This window comes from Pieris napi, chromosome 7 (assembly GCF_905475465.1).
Source record: "Pieris napi chromosome 7, ilPieNapi1.2, whole genome shotgun sequence".
Taxonomy (NCBI): Eukaryota; Metazoa; Arthropoda; class Insecta; order Lepidoptera; family Pieridae; genus Pieris; species Pieris napi.
Genome location: NC_062240.1, coordinates 7236261 through 7249973, shown reverse-complemented (window position 1 = coordinate 7249973; position 13713 = coordinate 7236261). Strand labels below are relative to the sequence as shown.

Below are 13713 nucleotides of genomic sequence, written 5' to 3'. Positions count from 1 at the left end.
TAATAAATAAAATAAAACTTCCTTATATAAAATTAATATAGGGATTTTATTACTTATTGATACCGTAATCCCATAATTACGGTTGTTCAGGTTTCATTTTAACATTGACCAACTGCTACGGCTCACGCGAATTCCCAATTTATAACAACTGAAGAGTAATTTTAAATATGTTTTACTTGAACATTGATCAACACCTGACATGGCTCACGTGGTTGCTCTAAATAGCTGAAGGTGAGTTATACACCTCGCGAAAAGAATGTCATGTATGTGTGAATAGGTGTAAGTAGGATTTATGATAATGTTTTTGAACCATAAATGAGATTTGAATGTTGCTCCGTCTTATTCATTTCTCGTTTCCTCTCAAAGTAGCGAAGACTCCTTCAAGCCCTTAGATAATCGAGATAATCCCACCTTTGATCCTACCCGTAGGGCTCCGTATGTTACCTTAGGTACCTTGGTGCAGACCTATTTATTAATTCACTATTTATGTACATACAGTAGAGGTTAGGGATCCGTAGGGTAGTTAGGTTCATAGGTCTCACTCATGTATTTAGTTATCTAGTGCATACACTATACAGATACTCCTTTAAAGTTTAAATTTAAACACACATTTCACAGTCCACTGGCTGGCAGGGTGTACATCGGTATAAAGAGCAATCACTTACTTGTGGACATATTCTGTCACAATATTAATAAATTCATCAGTGTCATTAAAGACATCCTCCATCGTAGGTTAAGTGCTGACCCTTGTGGCCCTGGTTGCTATACCTAAATGACTTGACCCACCCTCATCGTTAAACTGGTGTCGAGGAACTTCTTATTTTTTTACTATGTTACCTTTAATAGTCATGAGCTTTTTCATTATTGTAACATTAATTTTGCAGTGTGCACATAGTTTTACGTTAGAATCCAGTTCAAATCTCTTAGTTTTAAGTTTATTTTTGTAAAGATTGTAATGTGTTTTGTGCATCAAATAAATAAAATAAAAATAATGAAAAGCACTTTTACACTTCTGCTGTCTTTTCACTATATTAAGTATACCTTTTAGTGGGTTTAACACTATGTCTGAAACAATTATATTATTTACATAACCCGACATTCCGAATACTTTACAACGTCGTTGTTTGTCCGCTATGGCCAGCGGAAGATAAACAACTTTTTGTTTTAATGTAATTAATAATAGTCCCTGTGGTTTCGACCCCTCTAACATACGCTTTGTCACATGTACATTTTATACAAATTCGTTTGGCGGTTGGGTCAGCCTGTCAAATAGTGATTTAGTCTCAAACCCCTTCATTAGATATCCAAATGTAAAAACGCTTCCATAAGTGGATTTTGGTATAATTCTTTTGGTGCGTTAGGGAAAAATGATGATATTATTTTTTTACGATGCGCGCGCACACCGTCACATAAAACCGACACGATGAATATCTATTCAAATGTCAGTAAAACAGTCTGGGCCGCTAGTTGGCGCTTGCTCTGTTTTATCGACAAGTTGCATTGTCTGTCATCGCGTGTTTTTCAGAGTCGTGTTTATTTTAAGCAAAATGATGAGTTTTCTCGTATAAGAGAAAACCCATCCCAATGTGATAAAAACCTAGTGTTTAGAATTCGAAGAGGGAAAAGTCCCTCTAAAGTGCTGGAAGAACATTATTACGCCAAAGAAGTATAACTTCTACCGCGTTTTAAAACTTTTTAAACGCGTTTTTAAACTTCTAATACGTGCGATGAACGTTTAACGCTACCTTGTTGGAAGTCGCATTAGAAGTTTCACTTTAAAAATACAACACAAACATTTCGTATCTTGCTTTAGTTATGATAATTCCAATGTAGATTTGGATATTTCTCCACTCGAAAATTATAATTAAAAGATGCGATCAATTGTGAATTGTAAGCAATGTTAATTAAAATATGAGTTCACTAAAAATAATTTCTACCCCTTCCTATTTTCATTTCCACATTACGAAGGTTCACTTCTTCCCCGTGGAGGAACTCCACGTACTATTTTTTGTTTCGTTAATTGGAATGATTATGAAGCCCCGTAAAGAACATGAATGAACCTTTGAACTTATATGTATATTGTTTGTTATTTGTTAAGTGTTTATAATTTAATAATTAGTGTTAAGTTATGAAATTAGGTAGGTATATTAAAAGAAAAATCTAAAAATATGCATTTTGATTTTATATACTTATACTAAAAAATTTACATCTTTGGTATTTATTGAGATTTTATCGTTTAACTCTTCAGTTTATATTATTAAAAACATATAGATCAAATACGTATATGCCTATCCCGAGCTTATGAGATTTCCATTAAGCTTAATGTTGAAAAAAAGTCTCAAACATTTGACGGAACTTTACTCATCTAAAACTAAATGCGTTCAAAAACTTTTATTTCATAACATCCAAACTACAGCCAAAACAGCGATTACTATGTTAGTTTAAAAGAGCTCCTATTGCTTCTTGTAAGCCCGCTGAATGTGACTCAAAAAGTCAACAGCGCATTCATCGCTTAAGGCGCTCGAGGTTTACAAGCCTCTACGACTTATAGTGAGTTTTTTGCATCTTCCGTCCCACATTTCTGAAGGTATGAATGCAGTAAATGATACTTAAAATGGGGCTTAATACGACTGCATGATTTATAATTAATACCAAGGTACCTGTAGCTTTAAAATTATATAATTTAATACCAATATTATACCGTTATTATTTTATTTTCTTATTTTAAGCACCTATTACATTTATTTATTCTATAGTAAAAGGTTAAATTATTGACGTTATAACATTTTATATTACTAGTACAAACGCTACGGTGACGTCACCAAACCATACAGAAGCGAAACGAAGCACAAAACCTATCGAACGTAAATGAAACACACGCGACAATAAAGTCAGACAAATAGCAGCAGTAAATTGCGGCCAATGACGTCACATATCACAAAATACCGCTCCACCCACCCCCGCAGTCATATAAATCTCCCGGTAATTCCTGTTTCTTAAACTTTATTTCGGAAAAGTCTTTGCACGTAATTGGTCCCGCACGAGATAGCAGATACGGAACGACTTTACGCCAAATGTGACCTTATCTTTAGCATTCCAGTCAGACACTTCTGGGAATATGGTGCAAGTGTAAGAACAGAGAAATAGATATTTGCAGAATTTGTTAACTTTTTTTTTTCAGCATTGGAAGAAAAAAGTGTCAGATGTTTTGGCTATCTTTAAATAACGCATATTTTTCACAGGTGACATATTCCCTGAGATGTACACAACAACAACCTCACTGGACGAAGAAGAGGAGAGCGAGGCTGAAGACAGCCTAGAAGCAGAAGAATGTTCCCCTCCTCCCTCTGCACGTCCAGCTCTTGCCGCACTACCGCCTCCCAGACCTTCCCCTAAAGAGGACTCCCTTACTTTGGACTCGCAATACTACAGGTAACCTTCATTTTAGAAAGAACCTTATTTTGCAAATTGAACAAAGAGTCACCAAAATTTTCCTTTAGCTACTCGACAAGCGAACAATGGGGTGCGGTTTAATATCATAGAGTCGAGAATGAAATTACTTTGATACATAAATTTGGCTGCGATTAAAACCCAAAAATATCCCTCTTATTTGCGACTGCCTAACACAACTTTAGCCATTAATAAAGGTATTGTTTTAGCCGTGTCCCGCTGGCACGAGCTGGATAATTGCGAAACTTTTAAAATCAAACAATGCCTTACTTTTATAGTGTTTGTTGTAAATTTCGCCGTGAATCTAGATATTACGTCAGAGTTGGGGCGCTTCTTGGAACAAGGAAGTGCTAATGACTCCCCCGGGAAATGAGGTATTGGATATGCGGTTAATGCAATATATAACATGTCTATCTATTGAATAAAATTCTTGGTGTGTACGGGTAGGTATAGGGATATATTCTTATATTCTCTTCTATTAGGTCTCAGATTATAGCTCTAGGCTCTTACTAGCGTCGCGTAGTCTATCATAACCTTGAAAATTGAATTATATACCTAGCCCTTCCTCATGAATCACTCTAGATATTGGTAAAAGTCGCATTAAATTTTTGAGTTTATCGCGAACAGACAGATAGACGCGGCGGAGGACTTATTTTTATATAATAAAAAGTTAGACATATGTTGTCACTCAATCATATATCTCTCATCGTTAAGACAGCGTTCGTAAGAAACTTTTTCGTTCAACCGTTTTTCACCGACATACTTTGCAAATCCGACTACCACAAAAAGTCTTTTAATTTTTCAGGTTAATACAATTGCTGTATTGTTGCTTGCGCATGATGTCTATTGTTTAAAGAATGGTAAAACAGACAATTAAACTTCCGACCCGCTAGTGTATAAAAATAATTTAAATTAAGTTCATACAGCAGATTAAAAATAAATATTTATATTCTATAAATGTTTTGGACAAATTCGGATCAACTTTGACCTTATCTTACGAATAGTATAAGACCCCGTCCAATTTTCTCTAGTAAAGTTTTTGTCACATAAACAATAGCAGGAAGAAGCGAAAATATAATATAAGGAAATATGGTTCTTTTATTATTAAGTAAAGAGGAAAATAGATACCGTATTGTGGAAGCTCGGATCCCCTTATAGAAGATTATTCTTCACACAAACATACGATGCATATTGTTTAGGGTGAATAGTGTTTATATACAAAAATTGAATGTGAACTTATGTAGTTTTTATTTATTTTTCTTGCATAAATTAAGCAATAATGACATATCAGATTCATTACATTCGTTATAAACCGTGGTCAACCAGAGATTCAAAATGTATGTAATGTGCTTACTTTTTTTTTATGGCTCTGGCACGGTTTGTTCATTAGCCAGCGTCAAGTATATAAGATTTTTATAATTCGTGCTTGTCTTAGAAATTCGGCCGTGTCCTCCATGTACAGTTTAAGCACTCGCCCGGTACCGCACAGCCCTCCCAAAGGCCGAGAACAAATTTAAATTAAATTAAAACTTGTACTCGAACCGGGAATCGAACCCGGTACCCCTCACCTAGCTGCCACTTAATAAGACCGCTAGGCTATGAGGCCCCATGTGCTTACTTAAATTTAACTGAAATGATACTCTGTAGTCTGTGGTAAAAAGCAACGCTATCTTGACAACATAGGACATTCGTCATAATGGAAATCGACGGAATTGGATAGAATTTCAAAAGCTATTATTTTACGAATTATATTTTAACAATATTACATTATGAAAACCTTTTAATGCTAAAAAGGTAATGTATAAATTGTAAATGACGCCTAATAAAAAACAAACAAGGTTTAAGGGAGACAGAAGGCTTTGGATAGAGGCTACAAGTCACGACTCCGTTGTAATCCCGCTAATGTGTTTACCTGCTGACAGTGCATGTTTTGTTAGGGCTGACAGGCTGAATTAACATTCCAAAAACATCGCTTATAGGATATTTTTGTAAAAAAATATGTAAATATAAAACTGTTACAAATTAGATTAATTTTATTTTAATTTCAAGGCATAGAAATGAATGTGGAATAATAATATTGTTTAATCTGTTGAAATCATTTAATTTGGTGTTGTATCTGTGATCGGTTTTTAGTATTTCCTGATATTGGCGTTGGCGTGTTTCTGTAATATCAGAATGACATTTGACATATGACAGTCATAGCTGTATGAAAAGCAGGTTTTTACGCGGGAATACATTTTTTCGTGTTATGAATTTAATTACTTCGTAAACCAATTTTCACTACAAACATCAAGCTTTTTACCATTAACTTTGCGATGGCTTCGTCAGGTAGGTTATTCTCTTAAATGCTTGGACGCATTGATTTTACATTTAATTTGAATAGTTTATTGCACAATTTTTATTTTGACTATGTATGTATTCTTTTAAGTTACAAATACGCTCACAAAGCCCTGATCCATACAAACATGTAAGTTCATTATTGGATTTAAAATAGTGATATATTGTTGATTCACACTTCTAAGTGTGAAAGGGAATAATAATTTCAAACTAAATACAAAACGGTCAACGGTCCAATAATCTCTAATCCAATTGTAAAATTGGAATCATGTCTGTACACATCTGTACATCCGTCCATTCCATTTGACAGTTATAATAACTTATGAGTACGTTCTCTTTTCAAATATTGAATCGACAGCAATTTACCAAAGACTGATTGATCGACCTCAATATCCATCGTCTTTTTCAACATAAATGACTCATTTCTCAACTCGCCTGACTCCAGAAGATAATGGGAAAATATACACACCGGGTGGGCTAAATTAGACAGCGAAAAGAAACGTAGAGATGTGATATTTCATTCATATATCATTTAAAGAAAATTATAATTTTTGAAAGTTTGTCTTCAGAATTAATATTTATATTTGTGGTTTGATTATAAAATCTTAAGTAAAATAGTAAAATAAGGTTTGTATTAAAGTAACGGAACGTAATAGATTTGAGGTAAGAAGAAGAAGTAGACCTTGAGTCGTACATTATTTAACGGGTACTTAAGCCATTTCGTAAATTTTAAACGAAACAAGGTCTTTTGGCCGCATTGTAACACTCTTAAGATAATTAAATATATTTTTTAATCTGAAACCATTCGAGATAATTTAATGAACTCTTCTGAAAATATTTTTGATGTTGACGTAAGGCCGTACTTACTAAAGAAATTAATTTAATGTAAAGAATGATTATTAAACCTTTTCAACTTGATACGAGATTTCTATTATTGATACTCAAGTTTTCTGTTAAAATACTGATTCAGTTATACATTGTTTAAAAACCACTACTGCGTAAGATTATTATAATGTACTAGCTGATCCGGCAAACGTCGTTTTGCCATGTTTATCATTTATAATAAAAAATAGGGGTTGATCGTAGAGGGGTGAAAATTAGGGGTTGTATGTATTTTTTAATGCTGTATCATAAAAAAATAAAAATATTTTTTTTATCTAAAAATTTAAAAAAAAACAAAATAGGGGTGGACTACCCTTAACAGGGGGATGAAAAATAGATGTTGTCCGATTCTCAGTTATACCCAATATGCACACAAAATTTCATGAGAATCGGTCAAGCCGTTTCGGAGGAGTTTAACTACAAACACCGCGACACGAGAATTTTATATACATATTAGATTAACTCCATCATCATCTTGCAGCTATACGGTGGCGCTGGGCGTCACTGTGGGCGCAGGATGTTTTCTGTTGGCGCTGAACTTAATTGTATTCGCTGGTATTTATCTGCAGCGCGGCAAGCGGCGCGCTCGTTCAAGACCCCGACGTGAAGGTAAAAACAGACAAAACTTATATGGTCCTGGTACATTTCTTAAAAAACAATCTGTAATATCTTTATAAATTTAAAAAGTATTTAAACCAAGAAGAGTCCTACCGTTTATAATACGTACCGAGAATTTATAGCATATGCAGTTATGGCCTTTACCCTAGATATTTAATTTATTTTATAATAATATTAACAAAATGTAATTACTAGATTTAAAGCAACAAAAACAGCCTTGCGATTCTGTAACTCACTTTTCAAACTCTCACAGCGGTTTTTGCAGCGGCGGTCGCGCTCAAATCAGTCGTTCAGCAGTCATTTTACGATTTGGCATTCTGATAAGGAGGGAGCTTGTAGTTTATTGTTTATTGTTTATTCTGTGAGAGTTCGAAAAGTGAGTTACAGAATTGTAAGGCTGCGCCGAACTTTCAATGGGTACGTTTTAGTGATAGTCGTAAGAGAATGTAAAAACTCATTTCATAAATATCAATAAAATTCTACTTACTAATTGCTCATTAAACACAGCGTTTATACAAAGTAATATAAGGTTTATAATTTAAAAGCATAGATTAAGAAAAACTTAATAATAATATTGAAAACAGGCAGCGGGGCAGGCCGAGGAACCGCACTTACGGAGGCACTCACGTCGCCCCGGAAAAGCACGCTTAAGGTAAACGTGTTCACATATAAAACCTATTTTTTACTAACCTCTATTAAGGTATGTGTTCTGTATAACGGGAGTATTGAGAAATCGGGGGTCTTTTCCATGCTTATGCAAGGCACGAGAGATCCTGATACCAAGCGAGTGATAGTACTTGGGCCTCTGTAACGCTTTTTCCAAAAGATGTGAAAAAAAAATTTAAACTTCAGAGCATCAATCGTTTGAATAGGAATTGTTTTATATGCCTTCAAAGTCTTAAAGATGTACTAAATATGTAACCTTAATTTTAGCAACGGTTTTTTTAGTAGATTTTTAAGTTTCTAGTATATCTAGTTATGTTTCAATGATGTTGTAGGATTTTTGATCTTCGTAATGCAATTTTTTTGTTACAAAAATCGCAACGGCATTTTTTTATTTTCGACGCTACCTAGGATCGCTTAATACTGGAGCTTTTAACGCACTCTATTCATTCACAATCTGATTGAACATCGGACCAGCCCAGACCTTACTCGGTAATTTCCAATAGCTACCGAAATTCCAATCCCGTTACAGAGGTCCTAATTTCTTATTAAACCATATTTATTTTAAAGCAATAAATTCATTGTTACATCTTTAAAGAATTAAAGATTAATATTTCAAGTAGAAAACGTACAATTATTTAAAATACAAAAAACACATTAACAAAGGCCACAGAGCAATTGAAAAACAGCGAATTGAGTTCGCGTATTGGCGTAAGTATTGCTTTAAAAGAAATGGTGCGGAACAATGCATGACCGGGGCAGGGGTAGGGGGTAGACAAATAGACGCATAATATCGATGGTTCGAATAAATGCAGCTCCGTGTGATTGATGCGAGCAAAACGATCGCATAATGGGCCGTGATGACTCGCCGCGTGTGTTAGCTATGCTATTTATGTTACTGATGGTTATTTATATGAAACTAGCTGATCCGGCAAACATGCCATAGTATGTATGTATTTATGCTAAATCATAAAAAAAATAAAAATAATGGCTAATACTAATAGAAGGTTTTGGGGTTTTGATCCTAACTAAAATAGTTGGAGGCATAGCGGCTCTACCGATAATACATAAACAAAACATAAAAATCGGTCAAGCCGAGTTTGCAAACACAAACACTGTGACTCGAGAATTATATATATGTGTGTGTGTGTGTGTGTGTGTGTGTGTGTGTGTTATGATGACCAATGAAGAAATTTATTGTCACTCCTTTAAAACTAAATGTAATGACACAAAGCTTTAAATCTAAAGCTTCATAAATTTATAGCCGCCTCATAAATTATATTTTTTCTCCTACTACGTTGTCACTGAAGTTTTGATAGGATTTCAGCTGGACATTTTATTTATTTAGTGGTGGGTGTGTGGTGGTTTTGAATGAATATATCAATCGGTGTCCACAGCGCAGCAGCGACTTAGAGTTGGTAGAAAGACCGGCCTCCGCCGTCCCGCCTCCCAAGAAACGCGTGCAGATACAAGAGATCTCTGTATAGACGATTTCTGAACAAATATCAGTGCAAATACTTTTCTGTTGCTGTGAGTGTGTAAAGTGTAACAATTTCTAGTGAGTTATTAGAAAAATCTAAGTATGCACTCCCCATATATAATGATTCGTAATATCGGTATAAAGTTGTGAAAACGTATGTAGTAAGTGGATTATATAAAGTTTTAAATTAAGTAGCCCAAATGATACACTATCTCAATGACCTCTGTAGAACTAATGCGAATTATGAATGTACAGCTTAGTGATAATGTTCTTCGACTTTGGTTAATTTAACCATGGTATATTGATCTTATTATCCTTAAGGTCTCAGATTTAAATAAGCGATGTTTAAAACCCATACTCCTTTTAATGCCGTCGTGTTTTTTCCGTAATTATATTTGCGTTGAGATAACTCATGATTTTACGATGTGAAAAATATCATAGCAGATATTACTTACTCCCTCAATATCTACATCTCTACTACCCAAAAAATCTATTAGCCTCCGAAACGAGGAACTTCCAGCGCTCCTTGTCATGTGCCACCTAGCAATTGCTACCTTTCAGCTGCAGCAGGTCTTCCACGGCTCTGTCGATCCAGCGGCACCTAGGCCATCCTACTGGCCTTCGACCACTAGGTCGACTCAAATAAGCTTTTTTAACCGCCTGATCATGGCATGGATGGGTGTCCTCATTGGCTCCAGGATTTAGTAGATACTATAGTATTACAATTATTTTTTAGTATTATTCACAAAAATGTGTTCGTGGACGAGTTTCTTCTCATGTTGCGAAATGATACGCAGACGACAATTTATAGTATACACTATACATGTACAGTGTACACCCTTAACACTAGTTAAGTTAGTAGTTAGGTGCATACGTCACAATTTACCAGTGAGTGCATTGTGCAGTTGAGTTCACTTGGATGCATGTTCCTGCATCGCTGGGCCGCACATTGCACATGTCGACACCCGTCTAACCTCGTTACACACGCCGTGCCGTCACACAGCCACGACTTAACGACCTCTTGTTGAGATGTCCGGCGATGAGCTCAAAAGCGGCTAACAAAACATTTTATTAAGCAGTGTTGTCAGTGGCTTGAGCGTGAGATTATTCCCTGAGCTCGTAGCTTCGATCCCCTGTTGTGCACCAGTAGACTTTTCTTTATATTTGTACTTTAACACGCTTGTAAAGGAACACACGCCTTAGACCGAAATGGTCGATGGCGTGTATCGGGTAGAAAGAAAGAAAAATATCACGAAACAAATACAGAAATCTGAGACGAGGGTTTTTTAAACGTTTATAGTAGCGTTTTTATAAACAAAATCAATATTTTTAATTTTCTATCTAAAGTGATCTGTTGTTCGGTGGAAGTATAAGCAAACAATGTACCATTGTACTACAGTAAGTGAGCGTCTTAGGGCGTGGTGTGAACTGTGAACTCACAATAATTAATCATTCCGTATGATCGCGCACCGGGGAGCTGTCGCGAACTTGCCCTATTCACGGGCACGTTCCTTGCGACTTGTTTATTCAAAGAATTCATTTTAATTTTGCGACGTAGTCCTTTTGTTCGTTGAATTTTTTAGTCCAGTCGCGGATTGTTTAAATAGTATCGTTTTTCGCAATTGTTTTGTTGGATTTTCAAAAAGTTTTATTGTGTCTGTTATATGTCGAAGTATATTCTATGTGTAATTAAGAGTTATAGAAATCGTATACGTTTTATTAAATCTGTGTAAATATAAACTTATTTTCGTTCCTAACTAGTTGTAAGATGTGTTTTGTATGTACTTAATAAGAGATATGAATGAGAAAACAAGCGAATCTTTAACATTGTTTTAAATATTATTTTCTACTACATTTCTAGATTGTTCTGGGCCATAAACATATACCTACCACTTCGGCTTAAATTATGGAAGTTTCGACAGTTAATACAAAAATCGATAATTGGCCGGTTTTCCAGTTGGCAAGCACCGATCTGGGATAAGGTATTACCGGTATTTTCTTACCTTTCTATAAAATTGGAAAGCAATTATAATATGTAATAGTGATAATACAAAGTTTGAATATATACTTTATCATTAATAAATACTTTTACAATACCTAGAAATTGTGGGCTACCTAAATTGTTCTTTTAGAAAGCAAATTTACGATTATTTAAGAGTTTATAAAATTGGAAAATTTTATCAGTCCTTTAGTGGGACATTAAGGTTAATTTTGTTTAAAAAATCCAAAAATATTATATTTTTAGCATTTCCAACCTAGAAATGTAATAGTAAGTTACTATACTAAAATCACTGCCTTTATTGGAACATTTTATACATAATATTCTTTTAGTTTGTAGAAAAGTATTTCTTTATAAAAAACTAAATCAGTCTAATTCCATTTTTTTATTAAAATACTTTTAGTTATGTTTACGCTTGGTATTTAATTTAATTCGTAAGATTAAAAAAACCATTTCAAATTATTTATTTGTGACTATAGAAACTACACAAATTGTTATTGTTAAATATTTTCTTTAAACCATGATACTATCAATAACCACCCAAAGCGCTCTAGGCAAGATGGCGTCCCAACAGTACATATTCAACTCCCTGATAGTATTCGGATTAGATAAAGGAAGAAATTATCACATGGTTTGGTACGTCTTGTAGATTCGACTAATCTGTGCCATGTTGTGTGTCACGTGACTGGCGTATAAAAATCAATATTAATTTAACGAATTTTCGATATATTTATGATTTTTTTATTTTGCTGATTAACGATAACGCTGATTTAAAGACATATATTATACAGATTTCTTTAATAATACAGGTTTTTTCATACTGTCAAATTGCATATTGGACTGAATTAGCTTTTATGAAAACGTAAGTGTGAATGTTGTCTATGGATGTAAATAAGAAAATACAATGTACTTAATGTTAGAAATTGTATATAAAAATTTCATGACTAACTGTGACTATTAAGATTCTTATTGTGGTTAAAATAAACCATTCTTCTCAGTTTTTGTTTTATTTAATTATTGTTACTCCCACCTTTACGTGAAATACCTTTAATGCGTGTACTGTGTGTACTATGTTTCATGAATTGAATGCCTTGTCTTGTATTTTTAATTAATTTGAACATTTTTGTTATAGACTACCTACTTCTTTACAGTGGTACTACCGACTAGGCGTTTCAAGAGATAAATTGACTAAATAATTTAGTACATTTACATACACGCGGTTTATACGGATTTTGGGTACGTGAAAAAACACTTATAAAAATAAAATCACGTGCATCAAGATTCTACATTGTTACTCTGTAAAGGGTACACAATTACAATGTATAACATATATTGAATATTTATTCTTGGGCTAGTACAACCGCTTCTTATGTCTATGCAAGACTTTATAAAATAATTTCTGCACAAATAGTCTTTAAATCTGAATCGCTTCATCGCCATTCGATGCATACATCAAGATCAATTAAAATCACTTGCCTATGTTTTTGGTCCAAGCGGTTGAAGTATGTCTAAAGCGGGCCATAGACGGACCGCATGTTGCAGTCAAGACCGACTGCAATATGCGGTCGCCGCACGGCGATCTGCAGTTTCCATACTAAATTCATATCCGCAATACACGGACCGCTCGAGCAGTTCCTGAGCAAACCGCATATTGCAGTCGGTCTTGACTGCTACATGCGGTCCGTCTATGGCCCGCTTAAGTAAAAACTAATTGCAAATGAAGTCAAAAACCTGGTTCAGTTGCTAGTTCTTCATAGCCAAGCCTTATTCATCATTCGTTTAGATGTTTTGTAATTATCACCACATTGCCACTATAATAGTTATTAAAATAATATCTGTGTAACCTAGTTTTGTTGCACTTGGATATTATATTGAGTACAATATATATTTATCTGTTTATATTTTCCTTTCCTTCCCTTTCCTCTAACACAATATGAGTGCAAGAAGATGGTTGCACCGTGGCTACTATGAGGAAACAGAAAAAATGCTTACCATAATTAAATAGTTGATAATAAATTTTATGTTAAATGTTAGGTAATAATTTGACGTATAAAAGTTTTAGGTTTATTAGATAAACAATTAAGTAATAATACATACACAGACACACATTCACGTAAACACACAGACACACACCCAAGTCGACCTGACCGTGACCTCGTCAATAGTTAATGAACGTGGACTTCGCTTGAAAAGGTTGTAATTTATGTAGATGGAGATTCTGAATGTTTAAAAACACTATTAGTTATTTTCAATGCTCCAAGTCATCGTTGAAGCATTAGCGAGC

General features: G+C 34.4%; 1 protein-coding gene across 1 annotated transcript in view; it reads left to right on the top strand.

Annotated features, from left to right (window-relative positions):
* LOC125051250 (neuroligin-1-like) overlaps nt 1–10095 on the top strand; it is an 87317-nt gene extending 77222 nt beyond the window's left edge. Inside the window, exons 12-15 of the mRNA XM_047651462.1 lie at nt 3243–3432; nt 7151–7278; nt 7872–7939; nt 9348–10095. Coding sequence (XP_047507418.1) covers nt 3243–3432; nt 7151–7278; nt 7872–7939; nt 9348–9437 — 476 coding nt within the window. The 3' untranslated portion in view covers nt 9438–10095. The remainder of the gene's footprint in view (nt 1–3242; nt 3433–7150; nt 7279–7871; nt 7940–9347) is intronic.
* Nucleotides 10096–13713: the final 3618 nt, after the last annotated feature.